Below are 20209 nucleotides of genomic sequence, written 5' to 3' on the forward strand. Positions count from 1 at the left end.
GGTGACTGTGACTGCTTAGGAAAAGATTAAGCTGCTGTGATCCTTAAACACCAGCCAGACTCCCTCTCCACTCCACCACTGCAACTGGATGGGCCCAGACAGTTTATCTTGATCCAGCAAAGCGTTTGGCAAGACAGAAATGTGAGCTGGATTTAAAACTGAAGAATTTTGATAAAGCTGAAGAAGATCTCTAGAAGGTTGTTCCTTCTACAAGCTCCATCCCGGTTCTGAGCTGCCTGGTATTGTCATGAGACCCCTGAAAGGAGGCAGGGAAGCTGCTCTCCACCCCGCAGGTGGCTGCTGGCTGTGAGGGAGCCCCAGCACAATGGGGGACTGAAGCCCATTCAAGGCAGCCTTGACAGATTGTAAAGTTGGGTGGAAACCAACAAGATGAAACTCACCAGGGAGGAATGCTAAATCCTGTGTTGAGGTTGTGAAAAATTGGTTACATAAGAAGACTGGGAAATCTGGTTAGATGGAAATTTCTGAGAAAGAGGGAGGAAGGGGGAGAGGGAGAGACAAAAGGAGGGAAACAAGAAAAGAAAAAGAAAAAGAGAAGGAAAGAAGAGAAGGGAGAGAAGGAAGGAAGGAAGGAAGGAAGGAAGGAAGGAAGGAAGGAAGGAAGGAACAAGGAAGGGAGGAAGGGAGGGAGGAGGGAGGGAAAAAGAATCTGGTATCACAAACTCATAACAAGGTTCTTTAAGTCAGAGGATCAACTAGGAGACCCAATGAGGAGAGAATCCTGTTGTCCTCTGGGGGACAATGTCCTTGCTCTAAGTATCCAATCCCTTTTGGGACACCACACTGTGAGAAGGAGAAGGTGAAAATCAGAGAAAACCAAGAGAGGGATACCAGATTAGTGAGGATTTGGCCACCCAGAAACTACATAATGATGACAACCAGAAACTGGAAAAAGAGAGAGCTTGGCTGTGAGGCTAGGGAAGGCTTCAAATGTGAGGTTCAAATGTAGCTAAGGAAGAAGGAAAAGACTGCCATACATGAACCAGTGGGACGGATTGGTGATTCCCAGAGAGAAACTGCTTGCACCTCTAGAAGAAATTCCTAAGCATTATGACTGCCCAACGGTGGATCTTATCTGAGTGGAGGTGAGCTTCCACTTCACCCTGGGCCAACAATAGCACCATTATCGCGCCCCTCGTCAAGCATATGCTAGATCCTTTACATCATTATCTCAATTAACCATAACAACAGCCACACGAGGTAGAGATTATTACAATTCTCACTTTAAAGGAAGGCTGAGGACCAGAGGCGAAGTAACTTGCTCATGGCTCAACAGGCAGAAGCTAGAGACCGGGACTGACTGATTCCCATTGCGTGGGTGTTTGTGCAGGTAGAACTGGGCAGTTTCTACACTTTTTGGAAACACTCGTGACGGTCTCACCTCTTTGAGTGTGTGGTGAGCCTTTCTCCCTCCCAAATTTTGCACCAAATTTCAAGGGCTCTGGACCTCCAAGAACCCGGGTGATTGGACCCTCTTCGTTGCACTCCCTTGCAGCTCTGGGTCTGGGAGCGCGGGGTCGGGGCTGCAGGGTGAGCTGAGGGCGGGCAGGGCCGGCGGGCGGCGTGCGGAGCTGGGCGGTGAGGGGGCGGTGCCCCAGGCCCGCGGGGTGGGGCGCCGCCTGCAGGGGGCGCTGGCGGCGGCTCCGGGCGGAGACAATCGCGCTGAGCGGCCGCCGCAGCCAGAGCGGGAGCCCGAGCGGCGCGGCGCGGCGCAGAGCTGGGGCTGAACGGGGCCGGCCGAGCGGGGCCGGGCGGGAGCCATGGGCCGCTAGGGCCCCGCCGAGCCCCGCGATGCCGCCGCCGAGTGGCCCCAGCGTCCTCGCGCGGCTGCTGCCGCTGCTGGGGCTGCTGCTCGGCGGCGCCTCCCGGGCTCCCGGCAAGTCGCCGCCGGAGCCCCCCAGCCCGCAGGGTGAGTCTCGGCCAGGAGGGGCAGCGATCGCGGGCCTGCGCCCCCTCCATCGGGCCCCCGCCCGCCAGCCCCCTCTTCGCGGCGCTCGTGAATTGGGGGGGTACTCTGTTCCGTGGGTTTGGGTGGGGGGGAGCCAGGCGACTTCGGGTCGGCGCTTACGGGGGAGAGGAGGAAGGGAGAGGGAGACTGCCAGGGCGGGGGTCTCGGGGAGACACAATGGGGAGAGCGGGGGTCCCCAGGCTCCGCGCCGCCTCCCCCTCTCGCCTTGTTTTTCTCTCTCCTGGTCCGCGAGGCGCTGCTGCCTGAGCCATTGTCTACCGAAGACACCCGCCCAGGGGCGGGCTGGGGCGGGCGCCCGCTCCGCAGCCCCCTGCGGGTTCCTCGCTCCCGACGCGGGCTGGGTGGGGGCGCCAGCATCGGCTGCCACCTTGGACCCGGACGGGGGCTGGGCGCCTGGAGCTGGGTTGGAAGGGGGGAGGGGAGAAGGGGGAGTGGGTGAGGCGGTGGGCGGATTGACTGCTCGAATGGGGTTCTTCGCTCTGGAGCCTGACAGCCCCCGGCCGGCCCCCCAGGTTCAGAATTGGGGGTGTACCAAAGAAACGCTGTCAAACCTTGAGGGGGGAGGGCATGCAGTTTGGGGGGATCTGGAAAAAGGGGTACGCGGTGATTCCCAGCCAAAGCGCATGGCAGGGCTGTGGTGGCGGAGCCATGCTGAGCTGGCTAGCTGGCTGTGGGCTGTGCCGGCTAGGAGGGCAGGTGCCTGGGTTCCCGTCCAGCAGGCCTCCGGCCACTCCTATCCCCAGCCCTCCCCCAGGTCACCCCTCCTCATCTAACCTCTCCATCGCGGTGGAGGAGAGCCTCCCGGCGCCTCACGGGCCCAGGTGGGTGTGTGAGGTGGGGGGTGGGGTGGTCTCCTGCAGCGGGAGAGGGTGGGAGAGCTAGACCATGACTCCCTACCGACGCCTGGGACGCCTGGGTTCTCGGGGCCTCGCCCACTCCAGCCCTGCGCCCACCTTCCAGCCTCCTGCCCCACCACCCCAGCTACTGTTCCCTCTATCGCCTCTGGGCCCCGTCCCTGCCCGAAACGGTGCTCTCCATTCCTCATCTCCCCACCAAGGAGCTGACAGGAAAAACGGGGGGTGGGGGTGGGGGGGCGTCTGGATGAGGGAAGTGGGGTCCGGATGAAGGCAGGGGGTCGGATTTCCTCCTGGAATGAGGCAGGGCTGAAGCCTGGAGAGGCGGATACTGTATGGAATGCCAAGCTTGAGAAATGGGGAAGGCTCACCTCTGGCCTCAGTCTTCCCTGCTCTCTGCGGGAGGAGAGGAGGGTTTGATGGATAGGAAGGGGCCCTGGCTTCTCAAGAAGCCTCTCCTTCAAGTCCTGTACCCCAGGGGAGGGGGCCCAGGGCATTGGCTGGAATAGAGCCAGGATAGAGGGCTCTCCCAGGCCACTGGCTGAGAGCCCAGGTTGAGGGGAAGCGGGGAGAGAATCTGCTAGGCACCTGCCCACCCCTTCCCACCAATGTCTCCTTCAGGCCCACCCACCCACCCCCGTCGTGTTCCTTGGGCCCCTTCCCCTCATCTGAGGCTCTGGCCCTTGAACCCAAAGCATTCCCTCAAATGACCATATTCCAGACTCCTGGGTCCCTTCTTCCCAGCTGCTCCATCCAGCTGCTCCTAGCCGGGGGTAGGGGTGGGGAGTAGCCGAGCCCCTCTGGCTTCTCAGAATTCCTCCTGAGTGGTAGGGGAGGAGGGGCAGGGAGACTGTCAGCTCCTGGGAAAAGCAGAGTAGGAAAGAGTCAAGTGTGTGCACCCACCCTGCCAAGTTGGGCTTTGGCCTGGGAGGGGTGAGGGAGGTGGGTTCAGGAGAACAGCTGGATGGGATGCCAGGGCCAGGCGTGTCGCTGGCCTTGGGGTTGGAAGCCTGAGATAAGACACCTGTCACTGTTGAGTGTCAGGCTCCACCCATGAGTCCCCCTTACCTCCCCATGCCCCGCTGCCCTGAGCTTCCAGGGCACTTGGACTCTCCTAGGTTGGACTCTCCAGCACCTAACCCACTCCCCACCCATCTTCTGGGCCCTGCAATGAGGCCTCTGTACCTTTCGAGGTATGGAAACCTCCTCCCATTATTAGCAGCAAGGTAGGGGTGAGGTATGTTCTTGAGGGAGGGACCTTGCTGAGTGGAGAGAGGTAGATGGTAATACGGATCAGAGAGGCTGCCTGGGGAGTCCATGACGACAACTCCAGGCCTGGTCCCTACAGGGTCACTCTGTCTGAGCTCAGGACACCTGCAGGCCCACCCTGGACAAGCTGTCCTGGGTCCAGGGGCAGAGGTGGCTGGAAAGCAAAAAACTTGGACTTCCCTTCTCAGCCCTCTCCACACCAGTTTCCCTTGGGCCTGGGTCAGCCCCCCCAGAACTCCTTCCCCTTGCCAGGGCCCCAGCTCTCTGCCCATCTCCTGGGAGGAATGAGGGCGTTGCCATGGTGACTGACTTGTAGCTGACCAGTTGGGAGGGGGCAGGCAGTACTTGTGAGGGGGAGGGGTTAGGGAGGCACTTGGTTGGGCTTAGGGCTTGGGGTGAGTCCCTAAATCTGAAAGGAAACAAGCGTGTGCAAAGGATTCTGGGAAGAGAATAAATGAGGGGAATGACCAGCTCCCTAGTGTCCCCTTTCTCAGCTTTTTCTTCAGAACCAAAACTCTGACCCAGCCTCCCTCCCTCCCCTTCTCATTGGCTGAATCTTGGTCTCTCTCCTCTCCATCTGCAGACCCTTGGTCTTCTGCTTAGTCCTCCTTTCTCAGCCCTCATCCCTCTCCCCTCCCTGACACGTGCCCCATAGGGTCCACTGGTTAAGAATTTGGGTCTAGTGTCATACTTCCAGGTTTGGATCCCAGGTCTCCCATTAACTGCAGTGCAAGTGTCTAAACTTTGAGCCTCAGCCTCTTAATCTGTAAAATGGACCAAGAACATATTTGATGGAGTCTGATACATCATTGACTGTAAGATGCACCATTATTTCATGTACCAGTAAGAAAAGAAAAAATGCTGCCAATTGTAGTTATGACATCATCAATCATAGGCATAATCTGAGTTCAGAAATGTTAAAATGTGGAAAAAGTGCATGTGTTAGCACCCCCTACCTCACAGGCTGGTGTGAGGTTTAAATGAGGGCCCTACCAATGCCGACTCTTAGGAAACCTTGTCTCACCTGGACCCCAAAGCTGCTTCTAACCCACAGCCCCCTCCTCTGATCTTGGGGCTCCCTCCAGTTCTCTTTCCCCCCCTTCCTCCTCACTCTCCTCACCCCACAGAGATCCTGATCAAGGTGCAGGTGTACGTGAGCGGGGAGCTGGTGCCCTTGGCCCGGGCCTCAGTGGATGTGTTTGGGAACCGGATGCTGCTTGCCGCTGGCACCACGGACTCAGAGGGCGTGGCCATACTGCCCCTCAGCTACCGTTTGGGCACCTGGGTGCTGGTCACTGCTGCTCGCCCTGGCTTTCTCACCAACTCTGTGCCCTGGCGTGTTGACAAGCTGCCCTGTGAGTGCAGGGGCAGGTGGAGGGGGGGTGGGCAGCAGCTGACCCCATCAGCCCCTTCCCAAAATAGTCCCCGGGGGTGGAGGGGGCAGACTTTCCAGCAGCTGCTGCCCGGGCTGGGGTACACAGAGGGGGCTGAAGGAAGATGAAGTCACTGGGATTCAGATGGAAGGAGTGCCCGGCCTTGGGGTTTGGGGGGAGCTTTCTCTGGTGCTGACAGGCCACCCCTCCCACAGTGTATGCATCAGTCAGCCTCTACCTGCTTCCCGAGCGGCCGGCCACCCTCATCCTCTATGAGGACCTGGTGCACATCCTCTTGGGCTCTCCTGGTAAGGCTCCTCTTTCCCCCCTACCTCATACCAGCTCCTCTTCCTCCCCCCTCCGACCTGGGTGTAGAGAGCTCCACTCTTCCACAGATTAGCTGGATGCCCTTGAGCAAGTCCCTTAACCTCTCTGAGCCTTAGTTTGTCCCTCTGTAAGATGTGGATATTGATAGTATCTATGTGATCAGATTGAAGTAAGGATTAAATATCATCAAACATGCAAAAAAAAAAAAAAAACAGCACAGAAGGTGGTCAATAAATGTTTATTATTATTGGGGCTTCTCGTGATTTCTATTCTCCCTCTACTCCTACCATTAGAATCCCCACTCCCTGCCACCTGTTTCACTGCTGGATCTCCATGTACTTCTTGTGCACCTACTGGGTGCTTGGTTATGTTAGAAGGCCGCGAGGGGGTCATTCCATAGCTATTGGACAACTGTCAAGTGCAAGGCCTGGAGAAATCCCACAGTGGTACCTGTCTACTCACGGCTTCAGTCTCTGTGCTGCGCCAGGCATTGTGTCTGGTGCTGGGGAACAATGGGAAGAAAGAACCCGCTCCCTGCCTTCTGGAGTTCACAGACAAGTAGGAAGACAAACAGATCCCTGCAAACCCTGAACTAATTACAAAGCAGGTAGAACAGTGGAGTCGAGGGCAGCCGCCTTTAGTATTGAGACAACTCTACCCTGTGAGTGTAGCAGGGCAAGAGAATTTGGGGACGGGAGCTATGGACCATGTGGCCTTGGGAGTTGAAGGGGGAGCAAGGAGGCGCCCTCACTGGAGAGGAATCCAGATGCAGGGGCAGAAGTGGACAGTGAGGGTGCAGGGAATGCTCTGGTCTGGCTCTGCAGGTGGCGTGCCTGGTGCAGACTGGTTGATCTGGCTCATACCAGGGAGCCACAGTGGATTTTGGAGACAGAGAACACCCACCCCACCCCCCTCCAATTTATATTCTTAGCTTGTGCCCTTGTTCCCAAGTTACTTGTTGGCTCACCTTCATTTCTCCGGTCCTGAACCAGAGGCTCCTAAAAACTGTCTTTGGAGGTTTGTAAAATGCAAACAAGGGGCATCTGGCTGGCTCAGTCAGTAGAGCAGGCAACTCTCGATCTCGAGGTCGTGAGTTCAAGCCCATATTGGGTGTGGAGTCTACTTTAAAAAATAATTAAAAAATAACAAAATGCCAAATTATCTCTTTGTTGCCCCCTAGTTTACCACCCTCCCATGGCTCCCACTGCTTTCAAAGTCAAGCCTCAAGTCCTTCACAAAGCTGACTGTGCCCTGTGGGGCCTACGTGCCACTCAGTCACCAGGGGTCCCCAGCCAGCACACTGCCCCATGCCTCTGGGCCTTTCTCTTGTCCGTTCTCCTGGAGGTCCCTTTATATCCTATTTCCTGGTGGAGTCTTACTCACCATGCAAGACTCCACAGGACCTACCCCAGCTGGGTGGGCCGAGTGCCCTTTGTACCGTATTTTAATAGCAAGGTATGATGTTCAGGGGCTGAGAAGTTGGGCTGGCACCAGGCTTCCTGGGCTTCAGTTAGGCTCCAGGATTGTGACCTTGGGCAAGTCACTAAACTTCTCCTGCCTCCGTTTCTGCATGTATACAACAGGGCTGATAACGAAAGCACCTACTTCAGGGGCTGCTGTACTAATTATAGGGGTTAACACTGATTAGAACAGTGTCCAGTATATCTTAAAGCTTAATAAATGTTAGCGACGACCACACCGTACTGGAATTCTGTTTGTACGCCCCCTCCACCCCAAAACAGGCAGACAGACAGACGCGCGCGCGCACACACACACACACACACACGACCTAAGCTGTGTAATGTAGTAGTCAGTAGCCACATGTGGCTCTTTAAATAGATTAAAAATTCATTAAATTAAAAAAAAATGAAAAATGAATCCAGTTTCTCAGTCACACTAGCCACCTTTCAAGCGCTTAATAGCCCTGTGTCTCTAATGGGGACTGTAATGGGCAGCACAGAGAACATTTCCATCCGTCACAGCAGAAAGTTCTAATGGGTACCAAAATGGACAGTGCTGCACAAGACTGTGAACTTGAAGGCAGGGAATTGCGGACTGTGTTTTATTCAACTTTGTATCTCTAGCACCTAGCACAGTGTTGCCACACAGCAGTCAATAGTAACTGTTTGAGGACCTGAACCTCAGCATTTTATGGGTTAATGAGGAAATAGTGTTTCAGAGAGAGCAAGTAACTCGCTCAGGGTCACACAGCCAGGACTAGATTTCAGGTCCGTGTCCTTTTTCCTTTCCAGGTTAACATTCTATGAATGCCCAGTTCTCTCCCCAAGTCACAACCCTCCCTGACCTTCCCAAGTGGCCTGACCCAATAGCTCCCTTCTCCTCGCATACTTGCTTTCTGCTCCTGGTCCCTGGGGAACCTTGTCCCTGGCCAATCCACAGGAGGCCCCCCTCTCCATCCAGGTGCCCGCTCCCAGCCGTGGGTGCAGTTCCAGCGCCGGGCTGCCCGCCTGCCGGTCAGCTCTACCTACAGCCAGCTCTGGGCCTCGCTCACCCCCGCCAGCACCCAGCAGGAAATGCGTGCTTTCCCTGCCTTCCTGGGCACCGAGGCCTCCAGCTCAGGTACGCTGGGTGTCAGCATGCAAGGGATGTCCTCCTCCCATCAGGACTCACCCCTCAGCCCTTGTGTCTCCTTCCCCCACCCAGGCAATGGCTCCTGGCTGGAGCTGATGCCGCTGGCTGCTGTCAGCGTGCACCTACTAACAGGCAATGGAACAGAAGTGCCACTCTCAGGCCCCATTCACCTGTCCCTGCCCGTGCCCTCTGAGCCTCGTGCCCTTACTGCGGGCACCAGCATTCCAGCCTGGAGGTTCGACCCCAAGAGTGGTGAGTGCCTCAAGGGGTGCAGCTGCTGGAGTTTGGGGAAAGAAAGTGGGACTTCAGCCGCTGGAGTTTGGGGAAAGAAAGTGGGACTTAGCTGGGGCGGGGGGAGGGGAGTGGCATTGAGTTTCATGAAACTCCCGCCTCTCCAGGGCTGTGGGTACGCAATGGCACTGGTGTGATCCGGAAGGAAGGCCGGCAGCTCTACTGGACCTTCATTTCCCCCCAGCTGGGGTACTGGGCAGCTGCCATGGCTTCCCCCACCACTGGTGAGAGATGGGGGGACAGTGGGGACAGGGGGCAGTGGGGGAAGGGGAGGTTGGGAGCATAGACTCCTGAAAGGCGGGAAGGGCGTCCATGCCTGGAATGCTAAGCCCTTGCCTGGCACAGGACTGGTCACCATCACATCAGGCATCCAGGACATCGGCACCTACCACACCATCTTTCTGCTCACCATCCTGGCAGCGCTGGCCCTGCTGGTGCTCATTCTGCTGTGTCTGCTCATCTACTACTGCCGGTGAGTGCCTCCCAATCCCCCAACCTCCCCTCATCCCATGCGGACAGAAGCCTGCTCTGTGCCTGGTGTTGGGCTGGGCGCTTGAGCCCCAAAGATGCATAAAATACAATTCCAGTCTTCAAGGCACTGACAGGAAAGGACCTCCAATGCACATGCACAGACCTGAGAGACTGGTGGCTGAAGAGACGTGGGGGGGGGAAGGAGGCAGGACCCACAGGCCAGGCCCCTCCAAAGGGACGGTCGGCAGCCGCTCCCGCCTCAGGCTAGACGTGGCCCTGGTTGGCTTACGTGCTCCCCCCAGGTTCCCACAGCGCCTCCTACAAGCGAAGGACACCCACAGACACCCAAGCTCTTTCCACAGACCTCTCCCCAGGCCCACCTGGGTTCCCCAGCATTTCTCCTGAGTCTCAGGCATTCTCCCCACCCCTCCAACTATATTCAACCCTCGCCTTGCAAGTATGGGGTGAGGGAGCAGCTCAGGCCCCCAACGCTTTCCTGAGTTCCCCCCCCCCCCCCCCCCAATACCCTCCAGGAGACGCTGCCTGAAGCCGAGGCAACAGCACCGCAAGCTGCAGCTGTCCGGGCCCTCTGATGGTAACAAACGAGACCAGGCCACCTCGATGTCCCAGCTCCACCTCATTTGTGGGGGACCCTTGGAGCCCGCCTCGTCGGGAGACCCTGAGGCTCCGCCCCCAGGCCCCCTGCACTCGGCCTTCTCCAGCTCTCGGGACTTGGCCGCCTCCCGGGACGACTTCTTCCGCGCCAAGCCGCGCTCCGCCAGCCGCCCGGCCGCCGAGCCTGGGGGCGCCCGCGGGGGCGAGGGCGCGGGGCTCAAGGGCGCCCGCTCCGTCGAGGGTCCCGGCGGGCTGGAGCCAGGCCTAGAGGAGTACCGGCGGGGGGGCTCGGCGACCCCCGCCTTCCTGCAGGAGCCGCCCTCTCCGCCGCCGCCCTTCGAGCACTACCTGGGCCACAAGGGAGCAGCCGAGAGCAAGCCCCCCGACTTCCTCCTGTCGCAGTCGGTGGACCAGCTGGCGCGGCCGCCGTCGCTCAGCCAGGCCGGGCAGCTCATCTTCTGCGGCTCCATCGACCACCTCAAGGACAGCGTCTACCGCAACGTCATGCCCACCCTGGTGATTCCCGCGCACTACGTACGCCTCGGCGGCGAGGCGGGCGCAGCGGGGGCGGGCGACGAGCCAGCCCCGCCCGAGGGCACGGGCCCGGGCCCCGCGCGCCCTTTCCCCCCGCCCGACCCCCAGCGCCCGCTGATGCAGGGCCACTCGAGCGCGGGCGGCGAGGGCGGCGGGGGCGGCGGCGGCGAGGGCTGGGGGGGCGGGCGCTCGGCGCCGGTCAGTGGCTCGGTCACCATCCCGGTGCTGTTCAACGAGTCCACCATGGCGCAGCTCAACGGGGAGCTGCAGGCGCTGACCGAGAAGAAGCTGCTCGAACTGGGCGTGAAGCCTCACCCGCGCGCCTGGTTTGTGTCCCTGGACGGGCGCTCCAACTCGCAAGTGCGCCACTCCTACATCGACCTGCAGGCGGGCGGGGGCGGCCGCAGCACCGACGCCAGCCTGGACTCGGGCGTCGACGTCCACGAGGCGCGGCCTGCGCGCCGGCGGCCCCTGCGCGAGGAGCGGGAGCGGACCCCGTCCGCCGCCCCCGCCGCCACCCCCCGCCGCCGCCGCCAGCCTCCCGCGCCCCCGCGCCTGGCGCTCAGCGAGGACACGGAGCCGAGCAGCAGCGAGAGCCGCACGGGCCTCTGCTCCCCCGAGGACAACTCGCTGACGCCGCTGCTGGACGAAGTGGCGGCGCCCGAGGGCCGGGCGGCCACGGTACCCCGGGGTCGGGGCCGCAGCCGCGGGGACAGTTCCCGCAGCAGCGCCAGCGAGCTGCGGCGCGACTCGCTCACCAGCCCGGAGGACGAGCTGGGGGCGGAGGTGGGCGACGAGGCGGGCGACAAGAAGAGCCCTTGGCAGCGCCGGGAGGAGCGGCCGCTTATGGTGTTCAACGTCAAGTAGCGGCTCCGCCCGGGCCGGCCCCGCCTCCGCCCCCGCCCCTTCCACCCGGGCCCGCCCCCAGGGTGCGTGCCCCCGGGGCCCGCGGGGGCCCTCGCTCTTAGTCTTCAGTCCCCCTCCTGGGGAGGTGCCCGGGGGCCTGCGGAGCTGTCCAGTGGTATGTACTGGGTAATGTTTCGGGAGGGACCCGTGTCGACCTCCGACCGGGAGGTGGGAGGGGTCCAGACTCCCATTGGGAGGTGCTGGGGAAGGAGGGCTGGGTGGGGGGAAGCAGTGCCTGTATAAACGTGGCTGTACATAGAAAGATCTATTGTGGGAAAGCAGGAGGGGCAACCGGCCTCAGCAGCTAGTGTGAGGGCTGGGAAGGGAGGGGGCCTTCTCTGTGGACCCCAGGGAGGGGAGGGGATGCTGCTTGCTGACTAGCCCACCTCTGGGCTACGAGGTCACAGGGCTGGTGGCGGGGGCGGCTCTGGGGACTAGGGGATAATGTGATGGGATTGCTGTGGGTAACGGCAAATATAAAACTGGTGAGATTAACTCCGTGTGGGTCTTTCTGTGGGGTTGGGGAACGTGGACAGGGGATGGGGGCCCTTGCTCATGGTGGGGCAGGCAGGGTGGCCAAAATCAGACACTATTAAGAAAGTGTACAAACTTTACTGCAGCGCGCGCACACGTACACACACACACACACACACAGACACACACGCACAAACACACACCTGTGGATAGGGAAGAGCACCTGGCCACAGGGTTCATGGAAACTGGGGGAGGGGATGGCAGCTTGTAACATGGCTTTCGCCACAGCCCTCCTCGAGACAGGGAAGGCCTTAGATTGAGGCCCCACCTCCCATGATGGGCGGGGGACTCAGAATCGGGGAATCGGGAGAATCTGGTGGGGGAGAGGTGCTGGGGAGGCCTGAGCAGTGGGTACTCTCTGAGCAGGGTCCCGAGGGCTGCGGAGTGTCTTCAGTCCTCAGTCTCTCCTCACAGCAGCTGTCTCGGGGCTGGGTCCTTCAAGGGCATGTCCCAGCTCAGGCTCTTCCTGCGCAGACACTTGATTCCCTTGGCCCCACATCGGAAGCCAGCAGGGCAGCAGTGACGCTGATCTGCACAACAGATTCCCTGGACGGCCAGAGGGGGGAGTCAGACTTGGACACAGCAGGACCCAGCTCCCATGGATCCCCAGCCCCGTGGGGGCAGGAGGGGGCTGGCACTGACCTGGCGATAGGGACAGCAAGCCCAGCCCCCTCGGCTATCTGGGCAGCAGGTCTGGTTATTGTGGCAAAAGTGCCGGGCCCCACATTCCACGTTCCCCACACCCACGTGAGGGCCACGGGACAGGCGGGCAGCAAGGTGGGCAGAGTCTGCCTCCTTCTCACAGGATCGGGCCTTCACGTTGCAGGTGTACCCAGCCGGACAGCAGTGCTGGCGGTCCTCACAGCACACGGCCTGGGAGGGACAGAGTGGCGTTAAAGGCTCTCCCCCCCTCTCCCCAGGAGGGCTCGGCTCCCCTGTCTGAGGCAGGCGGGAGGGCACTCACGTGAGGCAACTGGCAGCAGGCCCAGCCCCCACTCAAGCTTGGGCAGCAGGTCTGCCCCACTGGGCAGCTGGTGTGCTGGTCACAGCCCATGTCTCTGCGGTGAGACAGGGAAGCCCGGCGGGCAGGCATCTTCTCCAATCCAGTCACCACCTTGTTCCCCCTCTGACACTGCCCCCCAGCCAAGCACGTGTAGCCATGGGGGCAGCAGTGCTGGTGGTCTGAGCAGCAGACAGCCTGTAGGGGGGTAAGGGGAGTGGCAGATAAGGATGGTCTAGGAAGCTACTATGTGGGACGGGAAGCCCCCTGCCTACCCGGACTCCCTCTCCTACTCCCAGCTCCTCTGGCTGGGACACAGTCTCACAGAGCTGGTATGCCACCTGCGGGCCAGACAGGCGACAGAAGAACAAAGCCAACAGGAGTCTACCCACCCAGGCCAAGACACTGTTCCCCCCCTCCGCCCCCAAGCTATCCCCCTGCCCACACACCTCTGGGGCAGGACAGCAGCCCCACTCCCCAGACGTGAGTCGACAGCAGGTATTGAAGGAGGGGCAGCTAGTGATGTTATCACAAGGGACATCGTTCTCCACGGCTTGGGGTTTCGGCAGGCGGAGGCGGGCCAGGGCCTGCACCATCCAGGGCACCTGCTGGGCCCCCTGTTCACAGGTACCCTTTGCTGTGTCACATTTGAAGCCAGCCGGGCAGCAGTGTACGTGGTCCTCACAGCACACAGCCTAGGGCAGATGGACAGGGGACGGTGGGCACCGGGGCCTAGCCGGCTGCCACCTTCTGCTCAGTCCAGCCCACCCACTACTCCTGGGTACCTGGGCAAAAGGGCAGCAGCCCCAGGCCCCCGACTGTAGGCGGCAGCAGGTGTAGCCGTCTGGGCAGCTCACCTCCATGTCACACTTCACCTCCTGCACTGTGACGAATGCAAGGAGAACAGGTCAGCAGTGGCGCTGGGAACCCTTGGGGTACCCAACCGTTTGCTGGCTCCGTAGCTAGAACCAGATGCCGAGGACGGGGAGTACATTTAGGATCACAGCAGTGATCCCAAGGCAATAGCCAGTGTGGAGGGAGAGGCCTGTACCCGCCCCGTGGCGCCCTGTGGCCATCAGCCCCCCACCCCCGTATCTGTTGCTGGAACGATTTGGTGGAGAGCTCCTGCGCGCATGGTGCAGGCGGAATGGGGTCTGTGGCCAGACTCTGGTACCTGCGTGCGCCGGCAGCTTGGTGAGGAGGTCTGTAGCGTTCTCCTTGGAGAGGCACTTGCTCTGGACCAAGTCACACACAGTGTCCTGGGGACAACAGTGCAGGTGGTCCGAGCAGCAGACGGCCTGGGTGGGGGTGGGAGAAGGTCTCTGTGACGTGGAGTCTCCGTCAGCTCGGGGAGCAGCCAGGAGACAGCGGACGCTGCCTCAGTCTCCCACTAGGGGGTGGCATGCGTCCTGAGCCGCCAGGCTCCCGACAGCCTGCCGGCCAGCCGGCCCCACCCCCTGGAGTGCTTAGGTGTCCAGGCCAGGTGGCTGTGGGCACACAGCCCCTCACTCACATTAGGTATTGGGCAGCAGCCATACTTCCCACTGGGCAGCTCACAGCAGGTAGAACCGTCAGGGCACTGGGACTGTGCATCGGGGCACAGGACCACTGGAAGGGGAGAGAGGCCTGTGGGCAGCCAAGGCGGTGGGGAACTTCTCCCCAGCTGGGAGCCAGATGAGGCCTTGCCCCACTTCCAGCCCCCAACCCGATGCTCTCCCATCCCCTAACCTGCCCGGTTACTCCTCTGTGCAGGAATCTTCTTTGCCAGGGGGTGGGTCCCTGTGGCCGTGAGGCAGCGGGCATGAGCCAGGTCACAAGAGGTACCATGGGGACAGCAGTGCACCTTGTCTTCGCAGCAAGAAGCCTGACAAGAGATGGTTCTGATTCTGTCTTGGCTCCCTCCAGTCCCCTGCTCTGCCCCTACTGCTCCCCGCCGCCCCCCATCTTCCCAAGCCTGTACCTGGGGCATGGGGCAGCATCCCCAGGAGCCATCTAGCATAGTGCAGCACGTGGAGGAGTTGGGGCATTCGAACCGGCCATCAGGGCACTGGATGGCACCCAAGGGGTTGGCATCTGTGGACAGGATGACCCAGGATTCCGCCAACCCAGCCAGTGAAAGCCATTATCCCATCACTGAAGGAGTGGCTGGCACCAGGGCCTGCGGGCTCGGGGGGGTGGGGGGGGGGGCGGGGACTAGGGGGCCGGCACTGGGGCTGGGTGTTCTCCCAGGCACTCCTAACCCACTCTCCTCACAAGCCACTCATTGCCTCAGCAACACGGCACAGGGCAGGGGCATCCACTGCCTGCGTTGGCCTTAAACCAGCCCAGCTTGGCGTCTCTCCACCCTCACAATGCCTGGCCCTGGGCCTGGAGGCTGGCATTGTCTCCTGCCCCTTCCTAGCCTAGGGTGCCCTTCTGTCCAGAGCAAAGGCGTTGCTTAGTACAGATGCCACAGGAATGAGGGCACAAGGTCAGGAATCAGGTCACCCAGATGGCTGGGTTCCTGGGCAGTCCAGCCTCCACAGACCACCCATCTGCCCACCCTCCACCTCCACCCCTGCCGCACCTGGTCTTCGGAAGCAGGACTGCCCGTCAGCGCTGCAGTGGTAGCCCCGTGGGCAGCAGTGGCGGCCGTCACCGCACGACACAGCCTGCGGGACAGAGATGCCTGCATTGGCGAGGACTTTTTACCTGGGGTGAGTGGAGGAAATGTCTGTATGCAGACTTGAGCCCCTCTTTTGGGCTAAGAGCACCCTCACCTCTGGGAATGGGCAGCAGCTGGAGGTCCCCGAGATGGTGAGGAGGCAGGAGTAGCCAGGAGAGCAATGGGCATCTACCTGGCAGGGTCTGCCCAGACGCCTGCTCAGCGCTGTGGGCCCCTTGCCCTGGAAAGTGAGAGGAGGCGATAAACTGAAGGACCCAAGCTCGGCCCCCTCCTCTAGCCAAGCTAAGATGACCCTTTGGGAAATCCCAGGCCGCCAGCTCTCACCTGGGCAGAAGGGCACTCACCAGAACAGGACTGCAGCAGCTATAGCCGACTCCTCCTGGGTCCAGGCAGCAGGCCACAGGGCAGAACTGACCATCTGGGCACTGTGTTCCAGCTACCAGCCCTGCCACTAAGGCCACCCAGCTCACCAAAGTCCACATGGTCTGCCTGCAAAATACCAAGAGGCATCTGGCAACTGGCTTGAGCCCAGGTGACCCTTGATTCTGGGGCCAGTCCAGCCCAGACCAGATACTGCCTGAGCTTCTCCAACAATTCCTTATCCAGGAGGGAAAAAAAGATGTCGCCCTATATGTGTCCTGTGTATGTGTCACACGTGCACCAGCACACGTACAGCGATGAGCATGAATACCGATGCAGGTACATGTGTCAGCCTGTATCCCCTGGGGCACCCGGGTGGCTCAGTCAGTTGAGTGTCCGACTTTGGCTCAGGTCATGACATTGCAATTTGTGAGCTCGAGCCCTGCGTCGGGCTCCGTGCTGACAGCTCAGAGCCTGGAGCCTGCTTTGGATTCTGTGTCTCCCTCTCTCTCCGCCCCTCCCCCACTCACACTCTGTCTCTCTCAAAAATAAAAACATTAAAAAAACAAAACCTGTGTCCCCCAAACGTGGCCAGATGCCTCAGTCTCTGTGGGTAAGTGTGTAAAGATGTAGGTGTGTGGGGGCTTAGTCGGTAGGGCATACGACTCTTGATCTCAGAGATGCAGGTTCGAGCCCCATGTTGGCTGTAGAGATTACATAAAAAAATAAATAAAGTCTTAGGAAAAAAAAAAGATGTAGGCATATGAAAGGAAAATTTGGGGATCTGATCTGTAGGGACATGGGTCACCTCCAGGGGGTGAGGAGGTGTCAGTAGTCATGGGAAGACTGAGCTGGGGAGCAAAGAGGGAGTCCCCCCTTGAAGAAAAGCAAGGGTTCCACTTCCCCAGCCAGACCCTCCAGATGCCTCCTTGTCTGATGCTGTGGTCACACCTGCGAAGGCCTGTTGGGGGCAAGGGAGGGGTGTCACATGATGACATGGGAAACCAATGAGTTGAGAAAGTTGTGAAACGGGAAGTGTGGTAGCCAGTGTAATGTGAGCTGCCTTCCCCAGAGGCCACACCTGCCCACTGACTGTCTCCACCCCACCCAGGGAAGGGGATGCACAGACTGGGCCACCTGTGTTCTAAGGGGCCACACAACACCACTGGACCCTTTGAGGCTCCTCAAACATACCACTTCCAACCCCTGCCTCTCCCCCTACCCCAAAGCCGAAACTCAGCAGTTTGTGGAGAGGACCCCATGTGCCCACCCAGCTGCAACAGTGGAAAAAAACGATCATCGATCTCTGCGGGGCCTTTCACTTCCTTAATGACTTTTCCCCAAGCTCAGCCAGCCCTGCTAGGTCAATGGGATGGGCCCAGGAGATGTTCCCCTGCCTAGAGGAGCAAAAACAGTAATGTTTGTTGCCCCTCTCGTGCACCAGTTACACTATATTATTTTCTTTCTTCTTTGAAACAACCATCCAAAGTAGTAATTATTTCCTTTACTTTTCAAAGGAGGAAACTGAGGCTCAGAGATGTTTAGTAACATGCCCATGTCATATATCAAGTCCTGGAGATGACAGGCTTTGATGGCTCCAAAGCATACTGGACCTGGGTTTGTTTCACAAAGTGGCACCATGGACAGTGCCCAGGAATGGACCCCCCCCCCCACTCCCACCCCCAATCCCAGGAGACTAGAGGCCTGGGGTCCAAGCAGAGGAGGGAGACAAGCATTTTCTGAGCAGGAGGACAAGACAAAACAGAAACGACAAGTGCAGGGGCTGCCTGGATACTGCACTTGAGTGCCAGTCCTAGAATTGCCACCACTGATTGTGAGAGCCTCAAAAGTAGCTTCCTGCCTTTGGGCCTCAGCTTCCCCATGAGTCTGTGAGTGGACACTGCACGCTATGGGTGGCGAGGACTTACACTCGCCCAGTCACTGGCACCCTCTCTCCCTCACCTGGCTTTCCTCGGTGCCCCATTCCCAGTTCAAAGACCATTTCCAGGAGGCCATTGTCTGGCTGATCCTGGACGTTGGCCCCTTTCACCCTCTCACCAACACCTACAGCTCCCAGGCAAGGCATCCATAGCTGGTCCCACCTGCTTCCTGGGAGTCCAACCTCAACCCCTCATAGGCCGTCCCACTACCCTGGCTTAAGCCAAAAGGGGTGCTGTCTGCACAGATCTCAGACCATTGAACACCCTAGTGATTTATTTACACATACTTTCCGTCCTTGGTATCCTAAGGTTAGGGAATATAGCGAATGCTTCTAGTGAATACAAATGTACAGAGGCGCGTACACACTCAGGATCAGGGATGGGGGAAGAAGGGGCCTAACTCGTCTCAGTAGGGTTCTGAATGGCAGCCTCTCTCACCCCCAGCCCACAGTAGAGAGGGAGGACAGGAGCCTGCCTCTTCAAACCCCCAGCTCTGCCATCTTCCACTAGGTGGCAGCCCCCAACTCCGAGCGTCAGGAGAGAGATTCCCAAAAGGTGAGGGAACCCAACTGCGAGCGAGCAGGAAAAGTGGCCGAGAGAGGCGGAAGTTAGCTGGTTCCACCCCGCTCCAGAGGAAGTAAGGGAGAGTCAGACACAACCCAGGGGTTCGGTCACCATTCCCAAGTCCATGCTATCTTTGAAGGAACCAGGGTCTCCAGCCCACTCGCAGCCCTCTGAGCTCCCGGACCAGGGGCCGACGCCTCTCTCATTCCCAGGCGCCCAGGGGCCACCCACCAACACCACCACCAGCACCGGGACGCGGCCGGAGCCGGCTCAAGAATAGAGTGCCCCCAGCTTTGGGGGAAAGGGCTGCAGCTCCCGAGGATGCTGGAGAGGGAGAGAGCCCCATTCTCACGGGGGTCACTGCAGTCACTGCTTACTCCCACCCCCTAAAACTGTCTCCAGTGCATCGGAAATCCCCAAAGGAGTTTCTCTAAGCCAGTCTTCTCTTGCCTCCCGGCTGAAACTCTGGAGGAATCCCAAGCCTCTCGTCCGCTTGGCCGAACCTCTGGGAAGAAGCAAGCGAGAGATCTGCGCGGCCGCCCTCCTTACCTGCGACTCGCTCCGCGCTCTCTGGGTAGCCGCGGCCGGGAAGCTCCCGGACTAGGGCCTGGCAGCGCGATGGCCCGCCCACCTCAATTTCCATTGGCCAGGTGTCCTGAATGTCGGGCTTCTACTGGCTATTGGTCGATGTAGAGGCGGGGCCAGCCTGGAAAGCTGTGCTGCTTTCTTACTCAATTCTCTTTCCCCCCTCCCTACGTCTCTCTTCCCACCCTCCCCCACTTTTTGCGGGATCATGTGATTGGACAATCATGTGACGTCGGGGCCCGGCTCGGCAGGGTTACGGGCGCCTGGTAGAGTTTGCCCCAAGGTAGGACAGTGCCTGTCTGAAGACATTGACCAACAAGGGAGCTACCCCGTACACAGTGCGTTCAAGGACGTTTACGGGATGTCAGCTTCTGGATTAGGGACGTTTGTGCACCTGTTTCTATTCTGTTCAACAAACTCATTAATGCTGGGCAGCCAGGCCCCAAAGGAGTTGAAAGAGAGTCGGGAGGGCAAGGATAAACAGCTCTCAGTCCCCTTCCTTAGGGCGCCGGCAGCGGGGTGTGAGTGGGTGGAGAAGGTGAGACAGGCTCACGTTAGATCTAACGTAAAATGCAAAGTCGTGTGCCAGGTGTTGCAGATGTGTGTAGGGAAGAGGTGATAGGCTGGCTCTCGGCAGGAAGGAAAAGATTTAATTCCACCTTAAGGGCACCTTTTTGAGCTGAATCTGGGAGGATTTTAACTGGCAGGTGGGGAGGGGTTGGAGAAGTGCCTAGACAGGGGGGTGGGGGTGGGGGTGGGGGGAGAGCTTTAGGAAACCAGATGGGAAGAGCAGCCTTGGGCAGGGATTAAATGCCAAGTTCAACGTTGTGGGCTCGAGATGCTGTTGGGTGCCTGGCACAAGGCTGGGCTGGGGGTGGGTGCATAGTAAAAATGGATTCCTTGTTTGAGTCAGCCCTGCCTTCCAGGAACTGACATGGCCCGTGAGGAGAGAAGTGTACCACACGGAACAGATTAGCCAGCAAAAAAAGCCAGGCGCCCAGTGCCAAAGGACCTGGCTCAGGCCGAGGTGGTTGATAGATGCACCAGGGGAGAGGAGAGGCCCAGAGAAAGCCTCGTTCCAGGCCTGGGAGGAAGGGCCATATTTGGTTATACAGAGTGGGGCACTGCAGGGTAAACAGCTTGAGCTGAGTGCGAGGCAGGGAGAGGGGACAAACAGCCCAACTTAGGGGTGGTGGCAGTCTGCAGTGGGGGAGTGGCAGGGTGGAGGGATTGTGTAGCAGCGGTGCTCAGCCTGGGGCTAGAGGTCTGGGGAACGATGGAGGCTCCTGCTGAGAATCAAGACTACTCTTTGCCTGCTCGTGGCCTTTGTGCAGTTTCC

At 59.5% G+C, this 20209-nt stretch overlaps 2 protein-coding genes across 3 annotated transcripts; one reads left to right on the forward strand and one right to left on the reverse strand.

Annotated features, from left to right (window-relative positions):
* The first annotated feature begins 1674 nt into the window (after window positions 1–1674).
* On the forward strand, window positions 1675–11717 carry FAM171A2 (family with sequence similarity 171 member A2). Its single transcript, XM_053892600.1, has 8 exons — window positions 1675–1930; window positions 5241–5468; window positions 5702–5794; window positions 8235–8393; window positions 8478–8657; window positions 8804–8920; window positions 9042–9168; window positions 9701–11717. The coding sequence occupies exons 1-8, from the start codon at window positions 1813–1815 to the stop codon at window positions 11181–11183; spliced, it is 2505 nt and encodes an 834-aa protein (XP_053748575.1). The 5' UTR covers window positions 1675–1812; the 3' UTR covers window positions 11184–11717.
* A 97-nt stretch (window positions 11718–11814) lies between these two features.
* On the reverse strand, window positions 11815–18957 carry GRN (granulin precursor). 2 transcript variants are annotated; one of them, XM_019434839.2, is made up of 13 exons: window positions 18835–18957; window positions 15766–15910; window positions 15516–15641; window positions 15323–15407; window positions 14717–14829; window positions 14485–14620; window positions 14270–14364; window positions 13931–14054; window positions 13542–13639; window positions 13206–13451; window positions 12721–12954; window positions 12399–12629; window positions 11815–12302 (listed from the first exon to the last, which is right to left on the reverse strand). In XM_019434839.2, exons 2-13 carry the CDS (start codon window positions 15901–15903, stop codon window positions 12165–12167), a joined length of 1764 nt encoding a protein of 587 aa, XP_019290384.2. In that variant the 5' UTR covers window positions 15904–15910; window positions 18835–18957; the 3' UTR covers window positions 11815–12164. The 2 variants fall into 2 exon arrangements, with proteins under 2 accessions (XP_019290384.2, XP_019290383.2); XM_019434838.2 differs by having other exon boundaries at window positions 14270–14382.
* Between the last annotated feature and the right edge of the window lie 1252 nt (window positions 18958–20209).

This window comes from Panthera pardus, unplaced genomic scaffold (assembly GCF_024362965.1).
Source record: "Panthera pardus isolate Hobbes unplaced genomic scaffold, ASM2436296v1 HiC_scaffold_3, whole genome shotgun sequence".
Classification (NCBI taxonomy): Eukaryota; Metazoa; Chordata; class Mammalia; order Carnivora; family Felidae; genus Panthera; species Panthera pardus.